Source organism: Biomphalaria glabrata, chromosome 16, assembly GCF_947242115.1.
Source record: "Biomphalaria glabrata chromosome 16, xgBioGlab47.1, whole genome shotgun sequence".
Taxonomy (NCBI): Eukaryota; Metazoa; Mollusca; class Gastropoda; family Planorbidae; genus Biomphalaria; species Biomphalaria glabrata.
Genome location: NC_074726.1, coordinates 9,878,374 through 9,894,419, shown reverse-complemented (window position 1 = coordinate 9,894,419; position 16,046 = coordinate 9,878,374). Strand labels below are relative to the sequence as shown.

The following is a 16,046-nucleotide window of genomic DNA, read 5'->3' as shown; positions in this document are numbered from 1 at the left end:
ACTGGATGGGGTACCACCAGATTGGCATCTCAGAGTTCGAACTCATTTAAATAATAATGTGTCCCAGGCCCAGGGGCGGATTGGTAGAGAATGTGCGCTCTATCGCACTTGGCCTGCCAGGTCCCCCGATCTCACTGTGTCGTGTGTGACATTTTCCTGTGGAAGTAGAATGAAGTTAAAGACCAAGTTTTTCTTCCACCATTACCAGCTAATAATAATGACATAAAAGATTAAAAAAAACAACAACACCTGCAATCAACACAGTGAATTGGGACACCCTCAAATGCGTTTGGGAGGGTGTTAAATTTTAGATTTATGTGCCATAGAGTCGTATTTAATTATTTTTTTTTTCAAAGGGCGAAAGAAGTTTTAACTACATGAAAAATAATAAACTTCCGGTTGTATAGTGTCAACACTAACACTAACAGTGATTATCTTTAGATAGTTTTATAGTCTAGAAAACCGACTAGAGAGGCACAGACTAGATTAGTTAGTAATAGATTAACTAGATCTAGATCTATTAACTATATCTAAATCTAGCTATAGAATCTAGACAGATAGATCTAGATCTATATAATATAAATAATCTTCAAATTCAGATTAAAATAAGTTTAATTTAAATAAGAACTTAGACTTAAAGTTAAAGACTTCTAAAGACTAAGTAGTATTTAGTCGACTTAGAATAATAGAATTGTTTCTAGATCTAGATTCTAGATCTAAGTTTGTTACAATTTTGTATTTATTTTGTATTGATCAATCATCAGTGAGTTTGCTATTTAATTTTTTATTTTTACTAGATCTAGTATGAAGTATCTAAATAGATCTAGTCAATCTAGTAAATCTAGTCATAGATTTAGATCTATCTAAATATTATATATGGATTAATTCTAATTATATATAGTCTAGAATCTATAATATAAATTATACTAATTATAGATATCTGATTATCTCAATAAAAGTGCAATCAAATCAATGGGTTCATCTGATAGATTGACTAACTGTCTAACATTTTAAAACTTTAAACATTAACTGTCATTAACATATCACTGTGACTATATATACTATATAGTTAATATAGTAGCCTATATTGCCTATATTGAGTATATTCTTATATTAGTATATTAGATCTATATTCTATATATATCTCGATCTAGAACTAGATTATGATTATACTAGACATCTAGTCTAGATCTATTCTAGATATAGACCTAATTCTCCACTTGCCAAGGATGAATAAAAAAAAGTTAACCAGTTACTAGACTCTAGTTCTAGATCTATATAGATCTAATACTTAATAAAGTCTTTGATCTAGAACTTTCACTATACCTAAAACAAGAGCACCTTTCACCATATTAGACATTGTGTGATTATTTTTTTAATAAGTAGCCAACATATAATATGTGTTTTTGTGTGTACATCTATCTATATTATTTTGAGTGTTTAGAGTATATATCTATAGTCAAAAAAAATATCTTGTCTTAGAGAGTGTTATGACACCAGTGTGATAACAAATAAAGTGGTCCGACCAAAAGCAGCATAAAGTTTATATAAAATACTTACCCTATAAACAAAGCCCCATCGAAACCATTCTGGCGCGGTGTGGGGTAATAAGGTTTCATTGGGTAGATTGACCTACTTACAATCGCCCCTATAAAAACGTTAACGGATCGGTGTGGGATTTTAGTTATTGGACCGTTAACGTCTTTCCGCTTTCGTGCCGGTGTGGGATTTCCCCAATCACGCCAGAACCAACATGATGAAATCTTTATTATAACATAAAAAACAATATTATGATGTTTTAAAATGTAGTATTAATCGTCTTAAAGCTAAATGTTGCTTTGAATCCTTTTTGTAAGTAATATTGAGATTTAAAAAAAAAATTAATTAGGGTTCTATTGGGGAAATCCCTAACTGGAATAGTGAAGTTTTACCCGTATGGGCCCAATGCAGACTTTTCGTAATCAAATAGTGTGTGTGTGTGTGTGTGTCTGATTTTTTAATGTGCACACTAAAAAAATATATCTATATCTAGTAATATTTAATCACACATAGAATCTAAAGTTAAAGGAGAACATATTTGTTTTTTTGTTGTTTTTTTTTTTAGATTTAGATTTAAAAAAAAAAAGTTTTATACATTTTAACATTTTTTTCGACCAATGAAAAAGAAGCATTTATTTCTTTTAAGCTCGCGATATTCGGCACAAACTGGATTATTCAGTCTTCACTCTAGAGCGTACACACGTGGATCAAATTAGAGCTAGCTAGATCTAGATCTAAATCTGTTAAGTTATTAGTTATACTACAAGTTATAGAGCTATAGTCACTCTAGTCTAGGTCTAGTCAATCTAGACTTTCATTAATATAATAGATCTATTATAAATAATTATATGAGCTGTACTTCTTGATATCAATGCATAATGTTCTTCAACTCATGGCAGCAATGGCAGCAGCCATGGAAATTCAATTGGAATGGTCGTAACTTATAAGTTAAAGTCTTAAGCCTATCACAAGTACAGATCATCATCAGATGACGAATCTCTAAGTACTCTAACTACTCTAACACTACTAACAGATCTAATCTAGATAGTAGATTAGGTCTAGACTTAGAATAGATTTATAGATATATCTAGATAATCTAGAATGCTAAGAATCTAGATCTAGAGATTCTATAGATCTCTCTAGACTAGTTTTATTATAATATCTAATAGATCTAGTAGAGTAATAGGCTACTAGATCTAGTACGATATAATATTATTAATATATAGTGGTCTATATTATATCTAGACTTGAAACCTATTAAATCTAGATCTAGAGTAATCTAGACGACTTAGACTTAACTTAAGTGATTAACATTCATGCGTTATGACTAGATTTACTGATTTACTATTTAGAATAGATTCTAGATCTAGATTCTAGAATCTACCATGAAATGGCTAATGCATCTGCAGCATAGAATTAGATTTAGTTAAGGACTTACTAGATCTTAAATCTAAATCTACTACCTTTTAACTTTTAGGGCAGAATATTACATCTAGTCTATATGCCTATCTAGTCACGTAACTGTAAACTAATACTTAGACTTAGGACTTTGGACACTTTGGTATATTAATATAATAATTATTATACTCATAGTACTCATACTCATATATAGATTTTAGTTCTATTCTAATTCAAATATTTTGAGGTTAGAAAAAATTGACCTAGACTTATAAGATATACTAAGACTTAGTAAACTTAGATCTAGATCTAATAAAAGATAGTCTAGATTCTAAAATCTAGTTGTTATTAGAAAATTTAGTAGATATAGATTATAGAATAATATTTAATATATTGTTAATACAGACTAATCTTTAATTTTTTCATACTATAGATAGGCGATAGGTCATTTAGATTAAATAATTCTAGATCTAGTAACTAGTTATAGTCATAGACCTATAGACTTATAATCTTATAATATAGATATTTACTTTGTAGAGACTAATGTACAATATTAGGCCTACACTCAAGATCTTGAAAATCTAGTCTAGAGTTTAGAATGTTTAAATTTACACAAATAAATAAAATCAAACGTGTATATTGGTTTTAAAATCAGATATTGAGATATGTCTAGAAAAATATGTATATATATAGTATATCTATATTAGGGGCCTATATATAATAGACTAACGCCACTAACGGCTAACCCTATAGCTGCTATAGACTATAGCCCTATATTGACATTGTTTTTTTTTTTTTTTTAAATGTTCCTTCAGAGTTGAAGATATCTACTTGGTAGTCTAAACCTCAAAGGAGCTTAGGGAAGTGATGGCAGTTGCAGGGTATGAACCAGACGACCATGCAGAGACCAACGAGGCGACCAAACAGTCCATCGTGCATACCACATAACCAGGTCCAGGTAGCGTTACATCTTTATTCACCAATACTCAATATATGTTAGATTTTATTTTTTGTAAATTTTAAAGACTCTAGGCTCTATGTAATAGAATTAAATAGATCTATACAGATCTAGAAATTCTAGATCTATAAACTAGACATAGATCTAGATTATATTTAGATCTAGCTAGAATATCTAGAGGTCTTAATACTAATTATTATATTATACATTTTTCTACAATTTGATATAGGATTCATTCTATAGGCTTAGCTAAGGCTTAGGCTTTTTAAAATTTCATTGTGTGGATACTGTTAAAGAAAAAATACAGTCTCATCATTAGGCTATAGCAACAGTTTTTCTTATACACCATACCATAAACATTTCAGGATTTGTCTTTATTGTAATTTTATTTTTTTTTTTTTTTTTTTTTTTTTTAGAATGCCAGTTTTCTTTAAGGGCAGCTGACAATAAGAATTGTCTATGTATGCACTACAGATGCTGTTCAATATCTTTTCATGAGGAAGCCTGCTCAAAAAGGTACGAAGAATAAATTTTTCTTTAAGATTACTGATCAGTGACACCCCCCCCCATCCCCCCAAACCAAATGAAAATTTTAATGAGATCAAATCGATTAAATAAAGAAAATGTAAAATAAATGTTAATCTTGTGAAACAATGTTCGAGAGCAATATCTTCAGCTTTTTGTAATTTCACTGAGATTTAAGTTCATTATTAATTTGCATAACAAATTATAATGAACATTTATACAATGAAAATAGGGCCTACATAGAATTGTTTTTGACCTAATGTCATTATATAGCAACAATCCTTCTTGTATACCTTACCTTAAACATTTTGTGTTTTGCCTCTATTGTAATATTATTTTTTTTTTGCATTCTTTAAACATTTTTTATGTTTTTATTTATTTATTTTTTTATTTTTTTTAACAGATCGCCACATTTTCTTTAGGGGAAGTTGACATTAATCTTTTAGGTTAATAATAACCTATGCATGCAGTACAGATGCTGTTCATCTTTTCATAAGCAAGCCTGCTCAAGAAGGTAAGAATTAAATTTTGCTTTTAGATTACTGATCAGCAATCTGAAAGTAAATTGTTAATGGGATGGAATTTATTAAATGTAAATAAAGAAATGCTATCCTAATTTTGAAATATGCTGGTTGTGTTTTTTTTTTTTTTTAATGTTTTTTTTAAGTTTCACTGTGATAATTGTTTATTTTAATTCTAGAATAACTTTTCAGCCAACTTATTTTTAAAATTACCATAGAACTCTAATTACAACAGAATATAGTTGTATTAGTAAGAGCCTGTGATAAAGTTAATATAAATAAATTGGACAAAATATAATATTGAATGAATTGAAGCCTAGCTTGATCTAGTCTGCCATTGCACTTTTAGCATAGTCAAATACCAGTGCCACATTTGCTGACACCAATTCATAACATTTAATTTAAGGAGAAGATTGAACTCCAAATTTTGAAATACCATTAATTTTTGTGTTGCTTAATAGGCTTTAGAAGCAACCTAATTTTTGAGCACCGTTTATCGTCAAGGGCTGGAAATATAACCGTTAAATAGTATGTCCACATAGATAAATGTAAGGTCTTCTGATGTTTAATTGTTAGATTCTTTTTATTATTAATACAGCTTGAAGGTAGTTTTATTACATGACTATAATATTTATTTGTTTGTTTGTTTGTTCCAGCTGCTGCATGGAAGTCAAAATATGAATTATTGCCACCGGTCTTGAAGTCAGCTTGTAAAGAATGCTAAGAATTGAATGAAAATGCTGTCTTGATATCTTGTTTGTGCTGTTATATTTGTCTTTTGTGTTGGTTAATTATTCCATGAATAAAAAATAAAAAAAAGTTAATTGTGTAAGTTTGATTTAAGAATAAATGATCAGATCATGCAAGTCTTATATAGTATGTTACCAAAAATTGTATTGTTTGATAGTGTTCAAACCCAAAAATGTAATTTAACTTGTCCATTACTTTATAAATATGTTGACATTATAGCTAGATGTATATAGAAATCATGCACTGATTCAATTATTATAATTTCCAAACAATTATGTCAAATAATTCTATTGCTAGATCTAAATCATCAGTGTGAAAGTAGACCTATGTAAAAGGTTAAAAATCTCATACTAAACCATTGAGCTGCATTTGAACAAAAAGGGCATTATAAACAAAAAATCACTTATGAATTTGTTTTAAACTACAGTATTGAAAAACATTAAAGATTATTCCTAATTAAGCCATAATAAAATTTAATGACTGAACCATCAGAGACAGTATTTGCATGATAATACCTAATTGAGCCCTAATAAATATTTCAGTTATTAAACCATTAGGGCCAGCATCGGACCGATAATGGCACAATAAGGGTTATCCCTAATTGAACCCTAATTAATATTTCAATTACTAAACCATTAGGGCCAGCATTGGACCGATAATGGCACAATAAGGGATATCCCTAATTGAACCCTAATAAATATTTCAGTTACTAAACCATTAGGGCCAGCATCGGACCGATATTGGCACTATAAGGGTTATCCCTAATTGAACCCTAATTAATATTTCAATTACTAAACCATTAGGGCCAGCATTGGACCGATAATGGCACAATAAGGGTTATCCCTAATTGAACCCTAATAAATATTTCAGTTACTAAACCATTCAGGCCAGCATCGGACCGAAATTGGCACAATAAGGGTTATCCCTAATTAAACCCCAATGAAAATCTCAGTTACTAAACCATTGGGGCTAGTATGGGCTTGATTAGGGACGCGATTCTGGAAATCCCCAATGAATCCGGAAGTGGGTTTACCCATTCTGGGCCGATACTGGCACGATTAGGGTAGCCCGTATTGGTCCCTTATGGGAACCTAATGACGCCAATGTGCAAACGGTATGCGCGCCCATTAGGGCGCGATTTGGGCTATTTAGGGCTGCAATTAGGGCAAAGAGGGATAACCCTAATTAAAACTGATACTGGGCCGTAATGGGCATGTTTATAGGGTAATTTCTCCTTAAAAACAAGCCGATTACGCCAAGGGCTTTTTATATTGTTAGACATTAAGATATATATCTCTGCTGATTTTATAAAACAAGTTAATTTACCTTTAACGGCTAAGGCGCCAAAAGATTATGTTCCTACATTTAAAATTAATGCAACTGACTAAACTTTGTGTTTATTTTTTTTACTCTGTAGGTGGGCATGTCCTAGTAATGTGGTTTGTCATGGAGCAGACTCAAGAAAAATATAGACTATCAGACAGGCTTATTCGTGCAATCAGTAATAGACAGTTGAGTGAAAAAGAAGATGACATTGAAGTCATCATTGAATCAGGTTTGTTATTGATTTGAATCTAATCTATAAATCTCTTATAATAAAGAGTGCTTATTTGTATTGCTTGCTGTATTATAAAACAGCGATTAAAATTACACAGTATAATTTTAGCTAGGTGGCAGCATTGGCTCTTTGCTCAAGACCTGAATTCATAAAAACAAGCAATAGGAAAAAAAACAACTTATTCTTTAAAACAAAGCTTATCTAGGGGAAAGAGCTGCTAATTACTCCAATTATCTGAAAATGGTTGGGTTTAGCTCCCTTTCTGCTATAAAAAAATTAACTTGATTAGCACTAATTGTTTTAATAATTGGTTTATTTTTCGATTGATTATGGTATTGTCATCGACTATGAATAATTATGCAAAATTTTAACTTAATAACTTAAAACTTAACATTACTCTAACAGTAAAAAGTTCATTTTTAAACAGGTGCATGAGATTGAACTCATTTGTTTCCAAACTCAGCATTTCGTTTAGTGTAGGGGGACCATCACAAGGCTCACTTCATTTTGATCACTTTTGTTTGACATCACATACCGGTATCTTGTGAACATGGCCACATCTTCAATCTTTTAACACTTTTCTTTATCAGTACTGGCATATAAAGTCAGAATAGTTGATATACTTAGACATTGCTCCAACATAATAAGTAAAATCTATTTCTAGGAGCAGACGTGAACAGAAGACATGGTACGTTGCTACCACTTCACTGCGCATGTATGAGTGTAGAGAGTGATGCAGTGAAACTACTTCTATGTAAAGGAGCTAGGGTAAACTTTTACCATGGATTTAAAATTGTATTTGTTCTATACTACTGACTGTCATGGTTTTTGAATAAACATTTCATGATTTCACATAGAGTCTTATAGATAAACTATATAACTATGTATAACTATAAATATATAACTATGTATGGCTCAACTATTAATTCTCAGCCTTGAAAGACGATGTCTTTAAAGTATAAAAAAGTTGACATAACAGTGTTAACGTAGCCTGTGTCAATGCCCAGAGCTATCCATAAAATCTATAATGAATGTATTTTAAATCAGTTTTCGTTTGATCAATTACTTAGTGTTGCATGCTGCAGTTACCAAATAATCTTTTTCTCATCTAGTAAAAAGCAAACTTGCCAGAGTTTAAGTCATTGATCAACATTCTTAGATAAGATAAAAATGGAAACATGATCTTCTGGTTAGGAGATTAAAATGGTGACATAAAACCTTCCAATAAAGAGAGTCTAGGTTAAATTTCAAAAGTTAATTTCTCCACTCCATGCTCCTTGAACAACTTTCAACATCCATCTAAATTACTTTCAATATCCAATTAAATCAATACCATGGCAGACTCCCTGGCCCACCACCCAACAAGCTGCTTAGTAGCTTTTGGGATGCTTCAATGACCTACCAATAGCTGTAGAAGAAAGGTGATTTGATGGCTTAAAAAAATGTCCCAAAAAAGCTAGTGGAGTCTTAGAGCACAAGAGGTTTTCTTTTTTGGCTTTCCATGAGGAAAGGCCTGAACAAGTTATATAAGTGTAGGAAAGGTCATTACATTGTTGGTTCTTATTTTGTATGATTCATAGTACATCCCAAACTGTGACAGAAGGAAGAGGACCTTTACTCGTAGTATCATTTTTTTCAAGAGGGTTTGAACTATAAAACCCTCACTCAATTGGAAATAGATAATAATGACTGTGGCATTTTACGTCTCGAGAGACGATCTTTTCCCTTTGCAACTTCTTGTGTGACTAAAGAGGCCAATCCTTGATACACAGCTGCAATCGCAGGTTTGGCATATATATAATCACCAGGTGCCGTTGCATTTTCACCCTTCTTTCTGCTTCTGTTGTGTATGACATCTGCAATCTGTGACCCTTCCTTTATGCTCTCTCTCCATGTGGATCTGTCCAGTGCCTGAAGGCTAAAACATTATATATGGTCAAACAATTCAGTATCTCTGGTTTAAAGTTTTGATATCAATGAAAATAACTTTGAACTATAACTTTTTTTTTTTTGGCTTGTGTAGCCTGATTTTTCTTTTCTCAAATGATTTGACTTTTAAAAAAAAAATGATATAGCGTAACAAAACATTTGAGCATTAAAATAATTGAAAAAAAAAAAAAACAACACTAGTGCCAATATATCTTTCATTTGAGATTAGTTTGTTTAATCTCATTGACTTCTAAAATTGTTTTCAACTTTGGTGAAATGCATTATTTACAGATTAATGAGGTGGATGGCTATGGAAGAACAGCTTTACACTATGCTGCAGAAAGAGATGAAACAGTAGTCAATATATTACTAGAGGTCAGTTTTATTCTGTCGATGCTTAGATGTATTTCAATGAAAACATTATGGTCTCCCCAAGAGTAATGTACTGGTACATTAATGACATTCAAGTTTTTGGAGGCATGGTGGCTTCTGGGGCTCGAATCCTGGTGAAGAATGGGATTTTTTATTTCAGGATCTTTGGGTGCCTCTGACTCAACCCAACTCTAATGGGTAGCTGACATTAGTTGGTTGTTGTAGTCACCTCATGACACACTCTTTAACTTTGGGCCACAGAAACATTACATCGTCTGCCCTACAGGCCGAAAGGTCTGAAAGGGGAACTTTGCTAATCTCAATTTTTCACATAATATAATTACAGTGAAAAATTTTTTAGAATAGTTGAATAAATACTTTCAATGGTTCTCTTCATATTAAGAATCAAGCAGCAAAGTTTTTGTTCTAGTTTTTGTACAGCTTTTGCAAATCATACCATAGTATCTGGTGATAGTTATTTTTCAAACTTAAATTACGTAGGGTCTCCTAATAGTTAGTTTCAGACCACTTACTAAAAAGCTCTGCAATTGAAGACAATAAGTAAAGTAATAAAAAATTAACACTAGATGTTGATGCTTTGAATTGAAACAGAATGGTGCAGATATCAATAAAGGAGATGGGAACCAAGACACAGCCCTTCACTGGGCCGCCTATAAAAACAATGTGGCCTGTGTGAAAGTGTTACTACAGAATGGGGCTGATGTGAATGCTGTGGACTACAACCATGACACACCAATTATCTGGGCTGCAAAAAAAGGTGAGATCATGTGATAGAAAAGTTAAGTATCTATTCTATATCCAATAGAAACAGCCTTATTAAATAATCTCTTTTTCTATCCTTTTGAGGTGGGTTTTTTATTTGTTTTTTGTATAGCTCAACTTTCATTCTTAAGCATGCTCGGTGTGCTATGGTCCAATCTCTTGTAGACCGGTGGTGGTAGGGGTTATCTGTGAGAAGATTTCCATCCTGTCTTTAGCATAGCATACACAACTCTACTTGAGTCAGGATTAGTCAGGATTCGAACTTGAGCCCGCTTGATAAGTATGAATTGGTTTTTGACAATTAGTTCCCTAAATTAAAACTCCTTTGTTAGATGCTAACTGCTTTATGCTTCTCATAAACCCTTATTAACTCGGGTTAGTACTAAAAGTTGCTCAACTTCAACTCGAAAAGAACAAAAGAAAATCTATGTGCAAACTTAGTTTGTTTGTAAAATGTTTTACATGTTTTGGATGTTCCTTCAGAATGAAGATAATTTACTTCCTAGTCCAACCCTCCCGCAGGATGGCGGAATGGGAACGGGCAGGGTTTGAACCATAGATAAGTCCGAACAACAGTCCAGCGCGCAGACCGCACAACCACGCAGCCACCCTGGCTTACCAGTATAGAACAATGTACGAAAATCTTTATGTTAAAGACTTGTTTTAAAATATATTACATTTATAAAAGTTTTCTTTACTTATGACCAGGAAATCTTGATGTGATTAAAGTTTTACTGGATTTTAATGCTGATGTTGATATTCGAAACAAAAGTGGACATACTGCGCTACAGAGGTCTGCTGGTATACAGGTAAGAATTCATTCAAAAAAGTTAATTTATTACTTCACAACATGGTGATCCATGGGGCTGATGATTTAAATGTGTCTATTTTTTGTTGTTGTTTTTTTGTTTTACATGTTTCGGATGTCCCTTCAGATTTGAAGATAATTACATTATAGCCTTAACCTCCTGCTGGGTGGCAGGGAATGGTGTTGGCAGGGTTCCAATCCAGGATTATTGTGACCATGGATAGTCCAAACATACCACATGACCAGGCAGCCATTTTTTTCTTGGTAACCTCATGGTTTGGAATTCAAAGGCTTCACTACTTTTGTTTTCTATTTTCTTTTGTTTGTGTGTGTGTGTGTAAAGTTCACCTTTGGAACCTAAAACGATAAGTGAACTGGTGAAGCTCCTGAGATCCTGGGTCCAACACAATTTACCACTAACCCATTTTAGAGTATTCAACCATCCTATTCATGTTAATGATGTTTCTTAACAATTAAAGAAAATAATGGAAGCTGCCCAGCTGAATCTAAAATCTTCATCTGGTGCATAAATATTTTTTACCATAAACTTCATGGAATTTTAAGATGTACCACTCTCTAGATGGAACCTTAAATCTTTTGGATTAAAAAAAAAACATTTGATTATTGCAGTGCTCACCTTATATCTTGTTGATCCATGACAGTTAGAGCTAGTTGACTGTTATCTTCAAGACCCGTAAAATAGGGTTTCATCTGTTGTATAGACCTGTAGAATGCACTTTACCTTTCTTTTATAAAACCTTGCAAGGCTTACCCTAACTTTATTTTTGTTGAAGTTGATTAGAGTTTAATGCTCTATGATTTTGTTTACTTATTCTAAATAGAAACTGATATCCAACTGAATTGCAGGCAGCAGGTTTGAACAATGAGCAGGATGATGCTACTCTCAAGCTCTTGATTAAAGCTTCTGGTCGATTTGATCTTCTCAACCATGAAGGACAGCCTATTGCAATAATAGCTAGTGACAATAGACTGAGTGAAATCTTGCGGCCTCTTTGCCAGGCGGCCAGACCTTTGCTGGAGCTGTGTCGCTGGCAAATCAGAAAGTCCATGGGTCAGACTTATTTACCAAATGTTATACCCCTACTTCCTGTTCCGCTGAGGCTACACGAGTTTCTCCTACTAAGAGACGAGAAAGATATATTGTGCAGCCTAGGAGATTTTATTAGTTAATGTTATTTTCTGTTTTAAGAATTTTTCTGTTTAAGTTTTTAATGTGAGTCAATGCTTTTTTGTTGAAGAATGACCCATCAAATTTATCTTAATGGCAGGCTGTTGGAGCACTACTCAAAGCTCTCTATGGTCCTGTCTCTTCAAATTAAGCATAGTGGCCAAGTGAAACAGCAATTATCTGATGGAAGCCTGCTAGAGTTTGGGATTCTAATTAAGAGGAAATTAAAGCACCCAAAGTCAACACTTTTCTGGTATTCAAGCATTGCTTGGAGAGAAAACATTATTGGTTATGTGCTGGTCACATAATGGCCTTGTCTAATAGTTGGCCAAAGAAATTAATTTGACTAACTTGTCCCATGGCTTAGTAGATACAAAGGAAGCTTTATTTGTGAGCAGTCTTACAACTATTCCTTTTTTTTTGTGCCATGCTTTTAGTACTTCTTTTCTGAAGACATGTAGTCTCATTTATGTATGGGATGCCTAGTGGTTTTCTCCTGCAGTTGATATTCATGAGCTGAACTTTTTTTTTTTTTTTTTTTGGTCATTAGTGTCCAGGATTCAAAGGCACTTTCTTTAAGAGATTAAGTTGAATTTTTTTATGCTGAATGATAACCATTGGTTGCTCAAATCTTATCTTCTATGATTTATAGAAAAACTGAAGATAATGCTACACAAAATTTAAAAGCTGGAAATTATACACAGAATCAAAAGTAGCACTTGGCCATTGAATGGTGAAAGCAAAGTATGAGCAACCAACTTGTTAAATGGTAGCTCTGAAATCAGATTTGTTTTGCACTGGGGCTAAATTTGATTGGTCTAGGTGCTAGGGGAAAAAAATACAAGTATCTCATTTCCAATCTGCTTTTTAAAAAGGCCTGTTGAATGATTGTGATGGGACACATCCTTAATCCTAGCAATAGGTTGCAAAATAAGATAGTGTACATGTCTTGTATATATACTGTTAAGATGAACAGTTAATTATGCTATATAGGCTGGATATAATTGTACAATAAGACCTACAAAAAGCCTTTGTGCTACAATATTTAATAGTACATAAAAGTTGAGTGAGGTAGACCTAAAGTTGATGTACAAGGTGTTTTGGCCTATTGTTACCTTATGATTGTTAAGACTTGGTATATAAACATTTTTTTAAATCATTTGGCCTACGCTAATTTTGAAATATCTAGTAAGTAAATTGTAAAATCTATTTCATATTTAGAAAATGTTTAGTTTCTTGAGACTTTGTTTCAATTATTTGGCTATGAATTTTACATTTCGATCAACACTCATGATGTACTAGTTTATCACTCTGTTAAAGTGAAAGAAAAAGTATGGGCATTGTATGTTTTTTATCATACATGCATTGATATGCCATTTTCATCAATGTGATAGATCTGTCATTGTACTACACTTTTCTTTTTTTTTTTTAAGTCTAATATTATATACCACTGGCTTAAGAAACCCTGTTAAGCTATGAGATATTGTTTTATTTTTATTATGAGATGTATTTCCTAATTAGAATCAATATTTGTCCCACTATTCCTCTACCAATCCATTTCCTTCCCAGCTGCTTTGTCTAAAAAATAACCATTTGTCAAAATGACGACATGACAAAAAGTTTTATTTTTTCAAAGACACATTTTTTTTTTAAAGTTCCACCATATTTTTTTTCAATAATGTGAAATAAAATATCAAAAGAAAGCAAAGGTTGTAAAGTCAAAGTTGAGGATTACTTGCGAAGTTCTCAGACAGTCATTTCTTTTTAGCACCTAAAATATCATTTCACCTTTTTTATAAATGTCCCCCAAGATTCAGAAAATGTGTTTAAAATGTCTGGCACTCAAGACAAAGTCCACCAACAAATGTAAGTTAATTTACAAAGTCATTATGGAAGGAACAGGTGTCTTGCACTGTAATCTAATTTAACATTTTACAAAAGGAAAAAGATTGAGGACATTGAATTAGTTGCTCACTAGATTATGAGTTAGGAGGTGAATTCTTTTTTTTTTATGCATATCTGGGAGGTGCATTATTATTACTTTATGTATCTACTCACATACTTGTATTATAACATTGTATTCACTGGTAAATAATTTCATATATTAAATTAAATTGAAGTTCGTTTACTTTTTAATACTTTGACCAAAACAACTTGAATACATATTGATGGGAAAAGCTATTTTCATGCTATTGGCTCTTGCAATTGTAATGTTTTCTTTAATATCTGGGTTTTCTCTGAAGATGGATTACATGACTTTTGATAAATTGTACTGTCTTTATTTATCAGCTAAACATTATAAGGAATAGTAGTCACTCATAATAAGCAACATAAGAAAAAACTTAAAGAAAAAAAAAAGAAGTTTTTTGGATTATGGGTGATTTCAACCTACCTGATATAAATTGGAAAACACTGACCATAGATAAACACCAAAACCTTAAGGACATAAATGAGCTTTTCATAGAAACATTACACAACCTAAGTTTTGATGAAATCATTAAAAAACCAACTAGATTAAACAACACATCAGATCTCTTCTTAACCAACAGACCTGGATTAGTAGAAGATTATAATATATCTATTCCTTAAGACCATGATATGATTAAAATACACAGTCAGATAAAAGCAGTAGCCTTTATAAAACCCAAAAGAAAGATCTTTTCTCTGGAATAAATGCAACCTAACATAACTACACCAAGCTTCATTAAACTTTCAACAAACATTCTTATCAGAAAAAGACATTAACCAACCAGCAGATGAACTCTGGAATTTCATTAAAAACTATCTTAAAAACATTATAGAAAATCATATACCAACTAAATACACATCAAACAAAATAAATAAATGCTGGTTTAATTATAGATTAAAGAAGCTTTGTAAACAGTAGGAAAACCTATATAGAAAATTTAAAGAAACTAATGCAGAATGAGTTTATAAAATGTATATAAAAATTAAACACCTAACCCAAAAAGTAAGCAGACAGCTGCAGAGTGAATACATAAACAGTTTAATATCTAAGGATAACAACAAAAACTTATGGGCATACATTATGTCTAAGAAAATGGAGACAACAGGCAGAGCGCCATTAAAAGCAGAAGATATTATAATGAAAATGAAACTAAAGTGGAAAATTCTTAATAAATACTTTGCATCAGCATTCTCAGCCCCAGGAGACAAAGACATTACTTTATTTGAACCAAGTAGAAAACATAGGAGATATAGAAGTACAAGAAAAGGGAATCCAAAACCTATTAGCGAATATTAAACTGAATAAAGCATCTGGACCTGATGGTATTCCAGCTAGATTACTCAAAGAACTAAGTAATGAGGTAGCCCCAGTGTTCAAAATACTTTTTCAGGCATCTCTTAACCAGGACAGAGTACAAAGGGACTGGAAAGAAATGTCACCCCCATATTTAAAAAAGAAAAAGGAGAAAAATCTGACCCAGGAAATTAAAGACCCTTATCACTTACTAGCATCACATGTAAAAATCCTAGAACACATAATATGTAGCAACATCATAAACCACTTAGACAAACATAATGTCCCTACTCCATACCAACATGGCTTTAGGAAATATAGATCATGTGAAACACAACTAATTGGACTAATTGAGGATTTCTAAAAGGTTTAGATAATAGTGAGGAAATAGATGCTATCTTACTAGATTTTTCTAAGGCTTTTGACAAAGTTCACCACCATAGTTTGCTTAAAA

At 32.1% G+C, this 16,046-nt stretch overlaps 1 protein-coding gene across 2 annotated transcripts; it reads left to right on the top strand.

Moving 5' to 3' along the window:
• The first annotated feature begins 402 nt into the window (after nt 1-402).
• On the top strand, nt 403-14,511 carry LOC106057843 (ankyrin repeat and SOCS box protein 8-like). 2 transcript variants are annotated; one of them, XM_013215162.2, is made up of 7 exons: nt 403-489; nt 7,109-7,246; nt 7,914-8,017; nt 9,470-9,553; nt 10,163-10,328; nt 11,042-11,142; nt 12,009-14,511. In XM_013215162.2, exons 2-7 carry the CDS (start codon nt 7,126-7,128, stop codon nt 12,330-12,332), a joined length of 900 nt encoding a protein of 299 aa, XP_013070616.2. In that variant the 5' UTR covers nt 403-489; nt 7,109-7,125; the 3' UTR covers nt 12,333-14,511. The 2 variants fall into 2 exon arrangements, with proteins under 2 accessions (XP_013070616.2, XP_013070617.2); XM_013215163.2 differs by lacking the exon at nt 403-489 and adding an exon at nt 505-763.
• Nucleotides 14,512-16,046: the final 1,535 nt, after the last annotated feature.

What these genes read in the sequence shown, in the direction of transcription:
- LOC106057843 (XM_013215162.2), top strand. Translation starts at nt 7,126, where the DNA reads ATGTGGTTTGTCATGGAGCAGACTCAAGAAAAATATAGACTATCAGAC. An exon ending in TAGTCAATATATTACTAGAG is followed by an intron (nt 9,554 to 10,162) that starts GTCAGTTTTATT and finishes GAATTGAAACAG; the next exon opens with AATGGTGCAGATATCAATAA. An exon ending in TATCTGGGCTGCAAAAAAAG is followed by an intron (nt 10,329 to 11,041) that starts GTGAGATCATGT and finishes ACTTATGACCAG; the next exon opens with GAAATCTTGATGTGATTAAA.